This window comes from Bombus vancouverensis, chromosome 9 (genome assembly GCF_051014615.1).
Source record: "Bombus vancouverensis nearcticus chromosome 9, iyBomVanc1_principal, whole genome shotgun sequence".
Classification (NCBI taxonomy): Eukaryota; Metazoa; Arthropoda; class Insecta; order Hymenoptera; family Apidae; genus Bombus; species Bombus vancouverensis.
In genome coordinates, this window is record NC_134919.1 from 11,135,657 (window position 1) to 11,155,441 (window position 19,785).

Genomic DNA, 19,785 nt, shown 5'->3' on the forward strand with positions numbered 1-19,785 from the left:
TTTTTTCCCGTACAAGAATGTGTGAAATTTTACGTGCAAGAAGACACTTCGTGGCAGGCAGATTTTTGAATCAAAGCAATAATTTTGAACACTGCTTCTGCACTTTCGAGTATGTGCTTTGATAAAGAGATCGCCTGAGAATATTTCTTTCATAGTAATATATTTAGAGTCAATTATTCCATTTGATCGAGCCTCAGTCTTTTTCAATTAACGCTACATTTTTTGCAATATTAAAGTTTTGTTCTGATTTATTCAATTAATAAAGTAGAGTTACTTAGTTACTATTAAATTAATAAAGTAGATTTAATCAGAAACGAAGTAGTAAAATATAAAATCAAAGAACGTTAGTCCGTTAAATAAAAATTACACAAACTAATCATCTTTTTAGATCAGGATTTTCAGGTTTAACCCTTTCCGTGCCCATTGTCAGGATCTCATTCACGTGCCCAGGTGCTACTTGAATGGGAGAGAGACATTGGGCACGATGATCTAGAATTAAGTAATGTAATAATTTGTCAGCGACTGACGATGTGTTAGTGTATCGTGCACGACGTATTTTCCACATTATGTGTGTGTGTTGTTAGGCCGTGGAACTGCGTCGCTTTTTCTCATTCGTTAAAACTTCAAATATTAAAAATGTCGAGACATATATCGATTCAATTTACGTCTCGATAGAATCACAATTTGTGGTAATATCGTCCACGCGATTAAGTATAACCACGCTTTTAATATTGCCGTCAATTACAATTATAATTCCAAGTTTACTTACATTTATTTTAACGATATCATTTCCTCAGACGTGTTCTATCGCGTCTTACGCAATGGTCACTAGCCTTCGTCAGTCGATTTCAGGAAAACGGTACGTACCTTAGAGTGTGCATGATGTGTGTTAAGCTCGGGTGTCGGAGGCGTCCCGGGACGTCCTCTCTAGTGTAGGACCTTTGCGCCCGAGCGTTTGTGTGAGAACCGTGGAGCGAGTGTGTTGGTGTGCCTGTTTTGCCATTTTTAAATATAGGGCTAGGTAGGATAGGTAGTATACTTTCTGGTATGTCTGTTAATTATAAGTAGGTAGGGCCGGGCAGGTTGGCACAGTCTCTGGTCGGGTAGGCGCGTTTTCGTGTGACCAACCTGTTTCTGGAAATCTAATTTGAAAAATCGACGGTGAAACTGGCACGAGTAGAGCATGCACTCGTCTCTGGTTTTGCCTTTCGATTTTTCGAATTTCGCGGTCGCGGTCGCGAATGGGTCGAAACGAACGTTTATTGCTCGAGCACGCACATGCGAGTGGGCAACGATCACTGCTGTGATCGTTGGTCAGTCCATGTGCACTTCAATCAGCTTCCGCGGTTTATATTTTTATTTTCAAGTTTTTTTTTTGTTTGCGATTTAGAAGTCTCGAGCTTAGATGTAAGTTTCAGCGGGCATTGCGCCCGAAGAAAGAAGAGGCTATAAGCCGAAGAGGCCCGGCAAACTGCCACTCAAGAGGGCAACTACTAATGGCTCCCCATCCTCTGGGTCATCCAGAGCATGGGAAGTCATTATTGTTACTACTTTGTCACTATGCTCGATTTTAGTACTTGTAGTAGTAGTAGTAGCAGTAGTAGTAGTAGTAGTTTGCTTTTTTGACCGATGTATATATCGGTCCATCGTCCCATTGGGCAAATCGCGATTTTTCTTGTTAGTGTTGCGACAAATTAATTACGGGTTGAGTTAGAGTTGCGAAATAACATCGCGGCTTTCTATTAGTGTCGCGAGAGAATGATTACGGTTTGAATTAGAGTTGCGATAAAATGATAATCGCGTTTGCTTTAGAGTTGCGAATTACGATATCGCGATTGTCTTTTGCAATTTTGATTATGAATTTTTATAATCTCTTATAGAACTATACGTATCAGAATTTATCTTGTTTTCTATTGTTTGAAATTACATTATAAAAATGTTAGTTTTCAATTAATTTATTAGTATTGCAAGTAGCAATACCAGAATATTTGAAGTAGCTTTTTCATATAGTAAATAGTAATTTTCATTTGAATTCACTGTAAAAATTAGCGTTGCGATAATGAATGATCGCGTTTTGTTAAGTAGAGTTGCGTTCACAAACTGCCCTAACCCCCCGACTGCAATTGTCGGACACTGTTCCTGGATCACACGTTCAGCTGCAAGAGCTGTGCAATTGTGATCGTTCATCAGCAACCTCTTAAATGGTTGCACTTCGATCTCTCGCTATTAGTGTTGCGTATTGCTAAAATACGAGTGCGTAGATTTATGCTTATTAGTGTTGCGTATCAAATATCGGGAATTTTCAGGCTTAATTTTTTTTTTTTTTAATGGTAGATTATTGATATTGCAGATATAACGAAGCACTCATCGCGGTTTGATTTTGAAAATTTTCTGCTTCATAAATATTAGTAGTAAATTAGTGTTGCGAAACAAGAATATTCAGTTCCACTCTCGGCGTGTTGATCGGGTTTATATAGAGTGGAAGACGATTGAATTTTAGTAGCCCTTCTGGCTACTGCTTTGTTTCCTTTTCAGCGCCCCCTATTACCACGTTTATTACTGAAAATACTGCTATAAGACATGTTTCTTGGTCAGCGTTAACATTACCATAACTACTAAAATACAAAACTTTATTACGAATGTATATTATATATAGATTTACATATATGAAACTGTGAGCGATTTCATGCACAACAAAGTATTATAATGAAATATCTTAATGTTGTTATGAAGGCTTAAAATATTTTTTAAAATTTAATTCATTGCAATTGGAATCAGCGCTGGTGATTGTTCGTTCTTAGAACCATGACTTTTAACATTTTTTCGACCGCGATATTTTCAATCTTTTAACAGTAATATAGAATTTTATAAATATTCGAATTTCATATTGAATTTTTAATTCAGATTAAATTCAATTACTTAAAATTCTTGTTTTCAACGTAACCCTAGTTTCGATTAAAAAGATACAAATGATTCTCTATATTTGCAAAAATTTAATCAATAGTAATTTGATCTATAATTAACCATTATTAGTAGTTTATTTTTCATGTATAAAATGTTCTCATTTTAAAGATACCAGTTTCTTTCATATACCACATTAAGTAAAGGAGTTTGTTTCAAATTTATCAATTAGCAGAAAGTAGATTTCAATTACATACATGAACATTTCATAGCATATTAAATATGTATGCTAGATACCGAAATGATTTTTCTTCCATTGTCTGATTGTTCAGGCTTCTTCCCGTTTCCCCATTTTTAAAAGAAGCATATTGCGGTAACGTTGGAGTATATAACTTTTCTATATGTTTTCATAAGTTTAGTACAACGAGTCGTATGACTCTTCTGCAAGATTCTAAATTGTATATGCAGTGCCAATAGTTTCATTTCCATTCTTTCGTTCCAAGTTAGACAAATGTATCATTGATACCGAATGTCGCCAATAGGGTTGCGAATTATTGTACAATGCTTGTAATGATGGATGTAATCGTTTTCGCAGATTCATCAGTTGATTAACTTTTGGAAAACCACTACATCGATAAGTACAAACATTGCACAATAATTCGATACCAAGATAAGAACCACGCTAATACAGTCCAGTTTGGATTACGAAAAGACACGAAGAGAATTTTGGATAATCTAAACTGGACTGCAACGTGGGACGCCGTTGGACACCGCTGGACATCGTTCGACCCCGTTGGACGCCGTGGGACATCGTTGGACGCCGTGGGACATCGTTGGACGCCGTGGGACATCGTTGGACACCGTTGGACACCGTTGGACACCGTTGGACACCGTTGGACGTCGTTGGACGTCGTTGGACGTCGTTGGACGTCGTTGGACGTCGTTGGACGTCGTTGGACGTCGTTGGACGTCGTTGGACAACGTTGGACACCGTTGGACAACGTTGGACATCGTTGGACGCCGTGGGACATCGTCGGTCCAGTGTGGGTCACCAAATGCCGCGAAAAGAATTTTGGATGATCTACACTGGACTGCAACGTGGGACATCGTCGGTCCAGTGCGGGTCACCAAATGCCGCGAAAAGAATTTTGGATGATCTACACTGGACTGCAACGTGGGACATCGTCGGTCCAGTGTGGGTCACCAAATGCCGCGAAAAGAATTTTGGATGATCTACACTGGACTGCAACGTGGGACATCGTCGGTCCAGTGTGGGTCTCCAAAAGCCACCAACAGAATTTTGGATGATCTAGACTGGACTGCAACGTGGGACGCCGTTGGACACCGTGGGACGCCGTTGGACACCGTGGGACGCCGCTGGACACCGTTGGACACCGTTGGACACCGTTGGACACCGTTGGACTCCGTTGGACACCGTTGGACAACGTTGGACAACGTTGGACCACGTTGGACACCGTTGGACGACGTTGGACACCGTTGGACGACGTTGGACGACGTTAGATGACGTTGGACGACGTTGGACGACGTTGGACGACGTTGGACGACGTTAGACGACGTTGGACGACGTTGGACGACGTTGGACGACGTTGGACGACGTTGGACGACGTTGGACGACGTTGGACGACGTTGGACGACGTTGGACGACGTTGGACGACGTTGGACACCGTTGGACACCGTTGGACACCGTTGAACACCGTTGGACAACGTTGGACAACGTTGGACAACGTGGGACGACGTGGGGATCGTGGGACGCCGTGGGACATCGTGGGACACCGTGGGATGCGTACGTTTCAGTCTTAATTAATCGTAAGGCAGATACCTATGTTAAGTGCATTGTGAGCTCATTCTGTACAACGACATTTATCCACCTTAGAACGAAAAAAAGAAAAATCTCGTCTCCCTTCACTCGCTTACCATACAGTACTTATTGTACTCGCGATTTATCGGTTCGCGATCACTCAGTTCTTTCAAACCGTAGCGTGACGTACTCGCTCGCGCGTATCCCGCGTACGTGCGGGTCAACGTGCACTGGACAACTCTTTGGATTCGTAAGTCGCCCCAAGGACACCTCTGTCTTTGTGACTGCTCGACGACTGCTCGACGTTCGCATCGGATCGCGGGAGTTGTCGTCGCGCCGGTGATGCTAGCGAATCTGTTGGGGATTCAGTCGTGGATCTGCAGTCCTGTCCGATTGGTACTTTGGTACTCGGTCAGGGACCTGCAATTTCACGTCCTCCGTAATTCTGTTCGGGCTCGCGGGAGTGGACCCCACTGTTCAGTTGAGGTCAATGCCTTCGTAATCCTGTTCAGCGGTCCCTCCCCGTGAGTGGACCCCACTGTTCAGTTGAGGCCTCTTGCCTTCGTAATCCTGTTCAGCGGTCCATCCCCGGGTTCCACATGTTCAGTTGGAGTGTGTTAAGTTGCTGGCCTATGTGCTGGATGCACGGCTGAATTACCCGTGGATCACTAGCATCGCCGGTCGGCGCCATCGACCGCGACTCGTGTAAGTTTCGAACGGCGAAACAGGAATCGAGTTACGGTCAATTCTTGGGCTTTCCGCTGAACCTCGGGGTTATCTCGTGTACGGGAGTACGTCGCGTAGGTTTGTTAGTTCTTTCGAGAGATCGCGATCTCGTTCGTTACGGGCGCGCCGCGACTTTTTCCTTTATCATCTGATTCATCGGGCATTTTCTTGTTTTCCCATTTTTAAGGGAAACCTATTGAGATCACGTTAGAGTTTATAACTTTTCAGTATCTTCAATATCTTATAGTGTCGCAAGAGTAGAAGGTTAAGCAGTTTAGTACAGCGACTCGTATGTCCCTTCTGCAAGACACGAAATGGTATATACAGTGTCAGTAGCTACATTTTCTTCTTTTCATTCCAAGTTAGATAAATGAGTGTTTGATACCGAATGATGCCAGTAGGGATGCGAATTATTGTATGATATTTGTACTGATCGATGTAATCGTTGTGTGGGAGATAGATGGTGTGTTATGTATGTTGTTTCACGTTTGTAAGGATTTATGTAAGCGCTGCGTTCGAGATATGTGTTTCGCAGTTAGGCTACGAAACAACTATCTCTTTACGCAGGCCCATGAAGTAGAGTCAGAACTCGACATTCTTGCCAGTAGGTTGAATGTCGAGACCGATGCGTAATGTTAAAAAACTCATGGGCGGGCCTCGTGCGTAGTCACCTCCTCGTGGTGAGACCTGGTAATTGGCATCCTTTTCCAAAAATTAATCAGTTGATTAATCTTTGGAAAACGATGCCAAGCTAAGAACTACGCAACAGTCCAGTTTGGATCTCCAAATGCCGCCAAAAGAATTTTGGATGATCTAGACTGGACTGCACCGTGGGACACCGTGGGATACCGTCGGTCCAGTTTGGGTCTCCAAAAGCCACCAACAGAATTTTGGATGATCTAGACTGGACTGCAACGTGGGACATCGTTGGACAGCGTTGGACACCGTTGGACGTCGTTGGACATCGTTGGACACCGTTGGACACCGTTGGATATCGTTGGACATCGTTGGACACCGTTGGACATCGTTGGACGTCGTTGGACATCGTTGGACTTCGTTGGACAACGTTGGACACCGTTGGACAACGTTGGACATCGTTGGACAACGTTGGACATCGTTGGACAACGTTGGACATCGTTGGACGCCGTGGGACATCGTTGGACATCGTTGGACAACGTTGGACACCGTTGTACAACGTTGGACACGGTTGTACAACGTTGGACACCGTTGTACAACGATGGACACCGTTGTACAACGTTGGACACTGTTGGACACTGTTGGACACCGTTGGACAACGTTAGGGTGGGTCTCCGTTCGCAGCACCTCCTCGTGGTGAGACCTGTGCGATCGTATTGTTTGATATATCATTACTAATTGCATTGTTATATGCGGTACAATTACGAATTGTATAACAAATAATACGAGCTAATGGCTGCAATCGCGATTTTAGTTTTGTTTTTTACGTGCTTTTGGTAAAGTAAAAAATTGCCTAAAAAACGTAATTTCATTAATTTTATTAACATTAATAAAATTAGTACATTCTATGTGTAACAAGTCTTTTAAAACTATTACTTATTCTACATTTACAATGTAATAAAATTCAGTAACAAAATTGGTAGTATTTATTCTCTAGTTAGTCTAGTTCATCAAAATATTTCTATGGAACAATATTCCACTGACGTTGTACATCTGGTTCTGCAATCTGTAACATAAAATATATAAATATTAATTATTGTTTTTCCCGTATAAATTAAACAACTATAAGTACAAAATTCTCAATGAGTTTATATCAAATATTTTTATACAAAACATGCAATTCACCTTTGAAGTAAGTTCATCAACACATGCTAGTCGAATACGGGCAGCAGTTGCAGGTGCATCTAATTGGAAGTAATTTTTGAGACCATATTCCTGACGAGCAGATTTAATAGCTTCTCTTATTGCGAAGAACACGGAAGATGCTAAAAATAGTGGTGGTTCTCCTACAGCCTAAAATAACAGTAATTGTTTAGAAATCTATAAGGATTAGGAACGAACAAATAATAAGAAACGAATGACACTATGAACACAAACTCACAGGAACACAGTTTGATTCTCAATACTTGTTTTGAAATTGAAACTACATTACTTTACAAGAAACCTTAACTACAAATGCGAATGCGGATATGAGCGTGTGTACCCATTATCGCGATTAAGTGAAATAATAAGTTGCAAAGTTCAGTGCCAAACGCGGCGAAGGAATTCGTTTAGTTTATGGATAACAATACTCGACTCGAATATCCAGAAATTGAATTGATCACTCTGCGAGCATAGTGGATTTGAAATTCTAAACACGCAGCGGTCCAAATCATCTTCATCGAGAATGATATTGAAGTTCAACTTGAAAAAATAATTTTCGTCGAATCCTTGATTGGCAGACGATGAAAATACCGTTAATGGAGCGCTGTTGTTGACCACAGAAATTGCCGACCACGGTAGGCGACTGAAGATGAATAACAGAATAGAAAAAGAGATAAGACAAGCTAAACCTGCTAAACGGCTGGGACATTGCCAACAATTTGGGAAATTCGAAAAATGACCAATACCTTGTCATTCTTAACAGTAACAATAACAATAAAAAATGAGAAATGATAAATATAAATCAAATTCTTGGTTTCTCTTAAGAATATATTACCTTGGATGAGTAAACAGCACGAGGATTTGAGGCACCTTTCAATAAGGATACATTAAATATTTCGGGAATATCTGTAAAGCCAGGTAGCTTATATGCACCTGGACCTCTAGTAGCAAGGACTCCAGTTCTGAGAAATACCATTTCTTCTAGCGTAAGAAGACCATATCCTTGAGCAAAAGCTCCTTCAATTTGTCCTATGTCAATTGCAGGATTTATGCTTTCTCCTAAATCCATTACAATATCAGTTTGCAATACCTATATACAAATATCAATATTTAGATATTAGTAATTTATAGTTATATTGAAGTACATTTTAACATGTACAATTCCCTTTTAATATCTATAAGTATCTTGAAATATATTTACTTGATGGTCTCCAGTCAGGCAATCAATTTCTACTTCAGAACACGCAACACCATATGTAAAATAATTAAATGGGTTTCCTGTGTTAGTTTCGAATGAGTATCCTATATCAGGAGTCTTATAAAAACCGGTAGCGGAAAGGCTAATTCTTTCTAAATAAGCTGTTTTTATCCACTCTTCCCATGTTCCATTTGGGTTCTTATCTATCACTGGTTTTAGTCGTTTCATAATTTCGTTACAAGCATACTGAAATTTTTTTACAACGTTTAAAATCATTGTTTAATTGCAAGTATATTATATTACTCGTATTGCAAAGATCGAAATTTAAGTGAGGAAAAGCAATAAAAAGCAAGTATGTATATAGATTATAAGTAATGAGTAATAGATTATCATAATATCAAAGTTTTAAATAAGAGTAAAAGAATAGAAGAAATAAGCAAAAAACGTTGGAAGTAAATTGAAAGAAAACAAATCATTTTTACTTACCATAATAGCCATACCATTCAAATCTGAAGCAGCACTAGCTGCTGTAGCAGATGTATTTGGTACTTTATCGGTAGCAGTTTCCATTATATGTATTTTATCTGGTTTCAATTTCAGTGATCTGCTTGCTACCTAAATATTAAATAGAAAATGGAGAAGCTATAATATGTAGTGTGTTGAAAATAAGTATCATATAATATATTATGATACACATTACTTGTAATGTCAGTAATAATATGAATAAAAATATATATGAATAAAAAATTTTTAAATATGAAATGATTAAAAACTACTAAATTTGTGAAGAGTATATAACAAATGAGAATGATAATTTAAGTGAAATCAAAATAGAAAAATAAATAAAATTTACTTGTATCATTTTTGTATGTAAACCTTGTCCCATTTCAACACCACCATGACTAATTAATACAGAACCATCTGTATAAACATGTACAAGTGCCCCTGCTTGATTTAAAAACAGTGCAGTGAAAGAAATACCAAATTTGGTTGGAACTATTGCCAATCCCTTTTTCTTGTACCTATTTTCTCTATTGGAATAGTATTTATTAGAGTCAATACTTTGTATCATTGAAACTTCAAAGTACAATCATGATTGTACAATAAATAAAACTATAGCATTTTTTAAGAAAGTTATAGAATATAAAAAAGAAAAGAATAATGGAAATAAATTAAATGAGAAATATAAAATAAAAATGAAACATAGAAAAAGTATTTTACTAAAACAGTATTTAGAAATACATACCTGTTATACTTTTGGACTTGTACAAGCCGTTCATTGTAATTTGAAGATAAAAGACACTCTTCCCAGCAACGTTGCAATGTACAATTAATAAGCTTTTGATTATAATGAGTGGTATCTCCTTCCTTGTATAAATTTAACTCTGCAACCTGTTAAGATTATTTATTTAGTGATTCAAAATTGTATGCTTTTATATATAGTATTAAATTGTGATCATACCTCAGCAGGATCTTTAGTTAAATATTCTGCAATATGTCTGATCATTGTTTCGGCTAAAAACATTCCTTGTGGACCTCCAAAACCACGGAACGCTGTATTTGACGGTATATTAGTTTTACACATAAAACCATACACATCAGCTGCTGGTATTTTATACGAATTTTCAAAATGGAACATAGCACGTTCTACAATCTAACAAATAGATATATATATATGAATACAATCTAACATTTTATAAATAAAATATTCTGGAACTATTAATATACATATTAACATACTGACGAAGAAAGATCGCGGGAGTAACCCGCGTTGTTGTAAATATAAACTTGCGCTCCTTTAATCGCACCATTATCGTCAAATCCAACTTTATATTTTAATAAAAACGGATGTCTTCCACCAGTTATCATAATATCTTCGTCTCTATCAAACATACAGCGTACTGGTTTTCTTAATCTGTAAAGGTAAATTATCATAATGCAAATCCTTCTGTTAATCCAATTTAAAGATAACTTCGTTTTGCCACATTTTGTGTTTTATTACTTTATTGCGTGCAAATATAATTACTTGTATGCAGCAAAAACAACTGGTAAAGCAAGTATCGCAGGGCGAGACTCTTTTCCTCCAAAACCACCACCTAATCTTTTCACTTTAACCACAACCTTATTAGCTTGAATATTTAAAACTTCTGAAATATATTTCTGAATCTCTGAAGGATGTTGTGTTGAACAATATACTTCTAATTCGTCTTCTTCCTTGGGAATTACCAAAGTTGCGTTTGTCTCGAGGTAAAAATGCTCTTGCCCTCCTATTCGAACTTCCCCTTCGAGAATATGTTTCGATTCGGCGAAAGCCTTTTCTACATCTCCCTTTTTTATACGTTTTGGTGTTTGCTCGAAAAAGGAACGATGTTTAATAGCGTCCTACAATTATTTAAGATTACTTCTTTAAAACATCAAAACTTATTCTTTAAGATAAAAAATTAATTCAAAATTTAAAGTTATATATTCTGGCTATGTACTTTTATTATACCTCTATAGAAATGATCACTGGTTGTAAATCCTCATACTCGACTTCAACCATTCTGGCAGCCTTTTGTGCAATAGCTTGATTAACAGCTATGACTGCTCCAATTACTTGACCGTGACTTGTCACCTTAAGGAACATATTCACTTTTTACTTATTCTGAGATTAATTGTAATTCAATTATATTAAATCATATGTTATGTAAAACTCTTTCTATATAAATATATCTTCTCTGAATAAAAGATTGACTTTTTTTTCTAAACATTCCAAAAATTCTTACTTTGTCCGAAATAAACACTTGTTCATCCTGAACTATAGGACCATAAAATCGTTGCTTTTCGGGTAAATCTTTCCCACTATAAAAGGCAACTACTCCTTCTAACGACAATGCTTTAGTTGCATCGATTTTCAAAATTTTTGCATGAGCTCTGGTAGATAAAACTACAGCTAAATAAAGCTCGTCAGAGAATTTTGGCATATCATCGCAATATATCGCTTCTCCTGTTGCTTGTTTAAATGCACTGGCATGAACAACTGTTCTCCCAACGAAATCATTTACCTCCTGATCCTTTGGAACCTATCACAAAATACACAAAATATTAATATACAAAATTATATACTTTCAAGAAAAATTGTATAAAACAGTGTGTCAAATTAGACTAAGTAACAGGTACCACTTGATAATATTGTGAACTCCTTGGTTCTTTAGTATGGAATCCTTCTGCAGCACTTTCAATTTCTTTTGGCAAACATACTTGGAGCTTTTTAGCTATGTGTAAAAATCCTTTAAAGAATAGGCTGTAAAAGTCAAAAGTGTTATATACAAATAACGTCTCTTTCAAGGACTTGAAGAAAAAATTATTGAAGTATAAATATATATATGTATACCTTAAAGTTAAAGATTTACGATACTTGACCATTCCACCTGGAACACTATCTGGTAACACTAGTTCGTTTAATAATGAATCGTAAACAGTTTCTAGAAGATCTGTGTTCCATTTTCTAAAACAATTCTACATTAATATTTTCTTTATAAGAGATATGGTTAAAAAATAAATATTGCATAATTTTATAAAATACCTTCCAACCATAATGTCGCAAGTGTTTCTAGCTAAAACTGTTGTTGGAGCCATTCCACCAAAAGCCAGATGTGCTTGACTAACAATGTCACTTTCTGGTTCAAAGAATATATTTAATGCCATATTAACGATAGCAATGTCATCATCTCGCCTTCTTGCTTGTTTATAGGCAACAAAATATTGATTCTATGAAATAGGAAAATATAGTACTGTAAACTATTTATTAATAAATAGTATAATATTGTTTTGTTATCTTCAAAATTTTATGTACTTTTTCAGAAAACGGTATTTGAATTGAAAGTAAAATCTCTTCTGGTGAAACAACATTTTGTCTATAGCCCTTAAAAAAAGTATGATCCATTGGAATAAGCCTAACTCCATTCTTCATACTTGAAACATTCAGTTTTATTCCAGCTGCCATAAAAATTGGATTTAGATCTGATATGGGACTTCCTGTCATTATATTTCCACCAACAGCCTATAGAAAAATAAAAAAGCTTCTTAGCTCAAAAGTTACATTTCACAGCAAAATATTTATAAATCATTTCGAAGAATAAAAATATTATAGTAGATCAATAGATAGACTAATAGAATGTATATATAAAAATTATAATAGACCAAATTACTTACAGCAACATTTCTGATTTGTTTCCCAGCAAACCAATGAAGCATATTAATTATTTCAGTAAAAATTCTTGTTTGGTATTCTGTAGTAATAATAAAACATAATCTATAATATATCCACAAAGTTATTACTCTAAATATCTTGCAGTACAAAATTTAAAATATAATATAGGAGCATCTACCAGGTTTTATGGCAATTTGGTTTTGTAAGGCTTTCTCCATCTCAACAAGTGTGACACTAGCACCTACATTCAGTAATTTTGGATATTCTTCTATAACATGCATTTCTTTAATTAAAGTAGGCTGTATAAGAACTGGATAGGATAAGTACTTGAATTTAACTTCAACCCCTGAAAGTATGTACAATTAGTTTAGTATTTTCACTCAGCTTATTTTTCCAACTATATTAAAAAGATATACAAATTTAAATAATCTTTTAAATAAGTAAGTAAATTTTACCTATCTCTGTGTTTCCTACAACAATTTTTGCATTTGGATATTGATTTTTTAATTGCAATAACTCAGTAAGAGTTTTTGGTCTGTACCATGTGACATCTTTTCCTTTTATTATTAAGTATTCCTCATCTAGGTGCTTAGAAATCTAGAAAAAGTTTATTTAATTTATTGAAACGAAAAAGAGATATTAGTCATACATTGGATGTTCAAACTGATTAATTTAAAAGATATTAATATTGAATAAATAATTTACGTGTAACTTGGGTGGAAATATAATTTCTTGAGAAGGATCGTACAGACAGAATTCTTTCGTATCAAAAACTTCTGTAGGTTCTGCTATTGGTATCTTTTTACAACAATTTTCTCCCATAGGACATTCTCCATTTGTTAAAGATTTTTCATTACTTTTTGACATTAATTGCATTGTTTCCCATTCTTCTGTAAAGGTTCTGTAAGCCTCTATGATAGGGCGATACCCAGTACATCTGCATAAATTTCCTACAAACACACTGTCAATTAAAAATGATAAAATAATAATGATATGAATAATAAAGCAAAAAATTTAAATAAATCAGTAAAATACATATAATAATTTTATGTACAGAAATATGAAATAAATCTGAGAATCTTCTTTAAAATTATAATTAGTCCTTTGCACTCGGAGCTATTTAGGACGTTACCTACCAATTCGGCGCTACTTTGTCGCAAAAATGTGAACCTAGGAATCGTCATATTATATACATAGTATAGCTTTGGCACCAAGTAATGTATTGTAATGATATTTGATTTATATGAATTTTTAGATATTGAGGGACATATCTTTTGCAAAAAAGTAAAAATTGAAACTTCTAATTGTAAATTACGAAATCATAAAACTAATATTTATATTATTACTATTTATATTTATTATACAATATTTATATTTATATATTGCTATGTTAGAAAGCTGATATTAAATGATCATCAACGTGAGACGATTATATAAAATGAACAAGACATAGTCCATCCACAAAATTTTCCAGGCGCTATCTTTCTTCTTCAGAATATTGTTCACTTCTGTAAGTACCATTTAAATAAAAGAACATGTTGTCTGCAACAATTATTTTTCATGTTCATTAATTTCTTCTTTCAAAAGTATATAAATTCAATTACTATTATATACAACTTGACGCGGTTTATTTTACCTAGTTCTTGCCAATTTTATTTTTGCTTCTACGAAATTTTTTTTCAACTTCAGTCACGAATTCTTCGAGTCTTCGATCGTTCAACACACTGCAGATAATAAATTTAACAGCTCTGCAAAATAACAGCACAATATTAAGGAAAAATTAAATGATAAATTAATTTCGTAAAAAGACAAGTGGCAATATAGAAGACTGTATAAAAGTTAATCAATAAGAAGTATTTTCTCTGGAAAAGGAAAAAAAGAAACAACATGTTATTGTTACTGATGATATACACACGAATTGAACAAAAAAGTAAAGCATTAAAATATTCGAAAAAGATTTAATATCAGCAGCTTTCTAACTATTACCAAATATAACAATTAAATCAGAGGATGTCACAGATCTTGTCTGTTAATTATCCATTCTTAAAATCATTCTTAAGTTTTCTCAAATGCTCAGATTTTATACATACAATTAGAAAACACATAACAGAATATCAAGAAAGCAAGAGAAAAGAAAAGAAAAGAAAAGAAAAGAAAAGAAAAAGAAGTGTAGTTTTGAATTATAATATAAGTAATATAACTAATTTTTATTTAACTGTCCAACAACATACGAGATGTATTAATAAAATTTCAAGAATAACGTTAATAAAGTAGCAAAACTGTAAACATGTAGTATCTCTCTATTGGTTTGATTTGTCTCGCTATAACTTCTTTTTATTCTCACGAATAAAAGGAGTTATAAATAGAACACATATTCGATTAATTGAGGCACACTCGTGAGATGAATTAAGGACAAAATAAATCGATGGCAAGTTTGTCGATGGTATTTACTTGAATCAAACAAAGTCCAATTTTAACTTTGTCTTTGACACCAAATTTCAAGACTGGGGATTATTGGATACAAATTGCTTGTGATATTTTAATGTTATGAGATTTAAATTACCTATAACTTGCCGATAACATTATAAGCCAAAGGGTTGAGATAGATATCGAAATACGAATACCAATGGCATTATAAAATGCGTGTATACAATTTCGAAGGGACTATTTTGAAGGCAATATTCCTATAAACATTCTACTTCATTTATCTTATTTTCGAAACTTGAAATTACTACATTTCGTATGCAGCAACGTTGCATAAATGATCATAATATTACCTTGAAAGGCAATTTCAAGATCCTTCATGGTTGGTTTAGGAGTGTTTCGTAGCAATGCGTACATAGACATCACAATCCCAGGTGTGCAAAAACCGCATTGTGACCCGTGTGCTTTTGCTATGCGCTCTTGAACCGGATGAAGTTTCGTTTTAACACTTCCAATACCTTCGACAGTGGTAACCGCTAGACCATGCATAGCACAAACTGGAGTCAAGCACGCGTTTACTGCTAAATGTCTGTTTGTTAAATATTAAGCAGTCAAGGAAAAAATTATCCCTCGGTTTTATTTATGTATATATCATTATACACAACTTTTTAATTTTGAAGAAGTTTCTTTTTTCATTCGAATATTTATTCATGATACCAGAATACTTTGGCACGTTGATTTTTGTATTAAGAAATACTTAAGTCTCGAATGGATATAAAAATATGATTTTGGAATTGGAAATTTAACAGCAGCAGTATGCGCATCATTACTTTCAATGATCTATCATCATCCAGTTACTTATTATTTGCGATTCTATTCTGGAAAATAGGTCATCCCATAAGTAAGTGTCTTATATTACTTTACTGGATAAATTATGTATTATGTTGTGTGTATTATGCTTCGTTGATGTGTTTATAGAAGTTTCGCCTTTTGTTTCTTGAGAGTTTAAGAGTATTTTCTCGACTGTCTCATTCCAGCAGTACCCTCTGGAAAATTAAGGCAATTAGGTCGGTATTCTTCTACTTTAAGTTATAAAATGAGCATCGGCGATTACCATTTGCGGCATTGTATGCTATACGAATTTTTAAAAAGCAATACATTTAAAGTACTATAGTACAATGAACATGTCCTATATATGAGAAAATGTCAAAGATACTTCACTGATTCTTTTCACTGGTTAAAAATTCAACAATAGTGAGCAAATAAAATTAGCACTGAATGAGTTGCTTAATACAAAAACTGAAGAACTTGTTGAAAATGCAATTAAGATTAGTTAGTTGAAAAATGGAAAAGGATCATAGAAAGCCACGGTCAGTATATCAATGATTAAAGATAAATGTGAATATTAATTTTTTTTTAGTTTTAGTTAATAGTTCTTTAGTGTTAGAAAAAAAAAGCGATATTATTTATGTGATGATCTAATATATGTATATTTTGAAGAAAATGATTTTAAAGATATTGTAAAGGATACGTAATAATTTCTGTTGCACGGTCCAATTTTGATATCATTACAGTGCATGCTCCACAACCACCTTCTGCACAACCCAGTTTCGTGCCGGTTAAGTTTACTAAATTATTTGAGTTAAGAATTTTCTTTTAAAAGTATTTTTATTTGCGTCTCAACATTTCTAATACTTTTATAAATGTTTTTCATCTTTCTACTTCTACTTCTCACCGTATTTTATATATTTAGTATTCGACATTATCGTTCGGCTATTTTTACTATCTTTTAGCAACATTTTTGTCAATTTTTATTTTAAAACTTCATAGTGTCAAACATTTTTAGTCAAGAAATATTTAATCTTGTATTGGATAAAATACAAATTTCTATCAACTATTCTGCGTCTATAGCAACATTAAAAACAATATAATATTGCCGAAAGAAGAAAATAAATTTCTGTCTTTATTAAAATTTATTACCCGATATATTTTATATACAAACTAATTTATTTCAAGTTTATTTTTAATGAACTCTAATTCCAATTTCTGCATTATTTCGCCAATATCATCTTTCAGATACAGAAAGGATACATTTATTTCTCAAATACCATAGTAAAGTCCATTGTGGATCGACATTGTCATCTACCACCTATAATATCAATATTTATAATGTAAAATGAAAAATCGCGCGCACGCGCGTAGAAATTATATTTCTTTAAAACTTCGTCAAATATTGCTGTGATTAAAAAAAAGTACAATGAAAAATGTCACGATCAAAAACATTACACAGCTATAAATGGTACATATAAAGTAATCAAGAGATAGTGATCTTTATAAATATATTTTTTTATATATTTATATATATTTTTCACAATACATATTTTATTACATATTACATATTTATTTTAAAGATTGAATACAAAGAAATAGAATTTAATTTTCAGCTATATAAAAAAGTTATATATATATATAATTAATTAATTATATCATAAATAATTAATAGCATCACATAAAAATTATACTCATCAAATTCAATATGTATATATACTATATATCAGAATTCTGAGTCAGCAGAAAATTGTTCATTTCATTTTAAGTAAACAATTTTAGAAGTGAACTTGAAATAAATACATAGATAGAATATACATACACAAGTAGAATAAAAAGAATAGAATAGGTTTTAGAGTACATAGAAATACATTCTTAGCAGTTTATTTAAGTGTAACATTCATCAAGGAGCTTTTTAATTTTAATATTAATAATTTAGTTGAAGGAAAATATATATTCTTAAAATAAGATATATTGTATAAGAATATACCATATAAGATTGTATCATATAAGAATGTACTCTAAATATAGTTGTCACATTTCTCTCACATGCATACTTATTAAGATGCTATATATAAAATATGTATATACCTCCTTGCCATTCACATAAAACACCAAAGTATGTGAAACTCTATCATGTCCTACATTATTTGATGTGACAAGTGCAGATTGAGCAATGGTTTTCTCATCCTGAACCATTTTTGCTTATTATAAATCTCAATGAAACCTGTGAAAGAAATTCTCAAAATTATTTATTCACTAGTATAATATAGTAATATTATTATATACCTCTATAACTATGCTTGACGATAAAAAAATCAAGTATTCTTGTTTTCTTGTTTTTCCAGAATATGAAAATCTACACAAATTTCTATATATGTTCAATATAATCTGACTCCATCTTATTATTATTGGGCCATATGTATTATTGTTGTTGAGAGATGATAAAATAATATACTTTGTACATTTCATTATCAGAAAGAGATATAAAAATGTCTTTTATAAGAAATTTATCTTTTGACAACATATATCTTGTACTTTTTTGTAATATTTGTTATCAAAAAATATATTTCTCTTTGCACAAAAAATTGTCAGATATTGATTTCCAAAATTTTTTTTTATCAAATACATTTATTTCAAATACATACATCTACAATAATATTTATACTATTATTTTTAACGCATAATACTTTTGCAATACATGTTGCTTAAGGAAATTATGATAAGATTGACCTACATGCCTCCCATGGACCTCCAATAGACCTCCAATAGAAAATAATAAAAAGAAAAACACTTAAGTAAAACTTGAAGTTTATAATAGAGGAATTCATGTAAAATGAGACATTTATAAAAGAATTTATATTATCTTAAATCAATCTATATACACTTATTAAAGTATATTTATTAAAACAATATACAATTAGTAATAACAAAATAATAATGATATCTAGATATAATAGAAAAAAACTTAAATTACAATATCAAATTGTTTCCTTAAGCTCTTCAAATGACAACATTCTAGACGTAATATTAAGGTAAATTTTACATTTAATTCTTTGTTATTTGAACGATAATTTTATCACCTGTTGCATTCACGTTATAAAAAAGAAACTGACATTTGTGGCAAAATTAAATTTTTCATCAAAATCGTCAAAATTGTATTTATTATTTTGTATAGTTTAACATATTAAAAGTTCGCAGCACGATACATACAGCAAATATGCATTCAAAAGAAGGCACTATTATTAAATTATTTTAGAAAGTAGTATTGCTGAGATACTATAGTTAAATTATTTTATAAAATAGAAATAAATTAAAAATGATTATATGTGTACATGTACGTAATGATTATAAATATAGAAAAGTTACCTTTTTTTTGAATTAAAACTTTTAGCTCGTTGAGGAACTCGTACAGAACTGCTCAAACAACAGTGAACGACTGGCCAGTAGGTTATCATCGAGTAAGATATGTCTTGCGTATGTGTTTATTAGAAAGTCCAATACACGAATAAAGCAATTTGTCCCTACCACATCTTATCCCTCAGCAAACCGCTTCTCTCTTAGGATTGACATTATTGTGTATACATTCCTTTACATTCTTTTGCAATTACAAATTGAACTACAGTTAATCAAGTATGAGAAAAATGCTTCTTAAATTAATTAAACTTTTTTTTCTACACTAATATAATATAGTACAGGATTAAGCACAATAAAATGTTTGCATTATGATATTGATGAAAAGTTTATACAAATATTTATATAAAAGTTTATATAAGTATTTTATATAAGCGAAGTAGGAGATTCTTTGATGATTATTTGAATCATTGTATGTGTTCGATTTGAAAAAACGATTACACA

At 33.4% G+C, this 19,785-nt stretch overlaps 1 protein-coding gene across 3 annotated transcripts; it reads right to left on the reverse strand.

Moving 5' to 3' along the window:
• Positions 1-6,945: 6,945 nt before the first annotated feature.
• On the reverse strand, positions 6,946-19,554 carry ry (xanthine dehydrogenase rosy). 3 transcript variants are annotated; one of them, XM_033345557.2, is made up of 25 exons: positions 19,297-19,554; positions 18,019-18,154; positions 17,191-17,248; positions 16,631-16,727; positions 15,453-15,688; positions 13,381-13,625; positions 13,131-13,272; positions 12,854-13,021; positions 12,678-12,754; positions 12,319-12,525; positions 12,049-12,233; positions 11,857-11,970; positions 11,643-11,766; positions 11,249-11,545; positions 10,975-11,097; positions 10,510-10,865; positions 10,224-10,398; positions 9,946-10,137; positions 9,730-9,875; positions 9,337-9,514; positions 8,970-9,098; positions 8,487-8,729; positions 8,121-8,375; positions 7,268-7,435; positions 6,946-7,148 (listed from the first exon to the last, which is right to left on the reverse strand). In XM_033345557.2, the coding sequence occupies exons 2-25, from the start codon at positions 18,124-18,126 to the stop codon at positions 7,104-7,106; spliced, it is 4,068 nt and encodes a 1,355-aa protein (XP_033201448.2). In that variant the 5' UTR covers positions 18,127-18,154; positions 19,297-19,554; the 3' UTR covers positions 6,946-7,103. The 3 variants fall into 3 exon arrangements, with proteins under 3 accessions (XP_033201448.2, XP_033201449.2, XP_076477351.1); XM_033345558.2 differs by lacking the exons at positions 16,631-16,727; positions 17,191-17,248; positions 18,019-18,154; positions 19,297-19,554 and adding an exon at positions 15,825-16,224; XM_076621236.1 differs by lacking the exons at positions 16,631-16,727; positions 17,191-17,248; positions 18,019-18,154; positions 19,297-19,554 and adding an exon at positions 15,817-16,224.
• Positions 19,555-19,785: the final 231 nt, after the last annotated feature.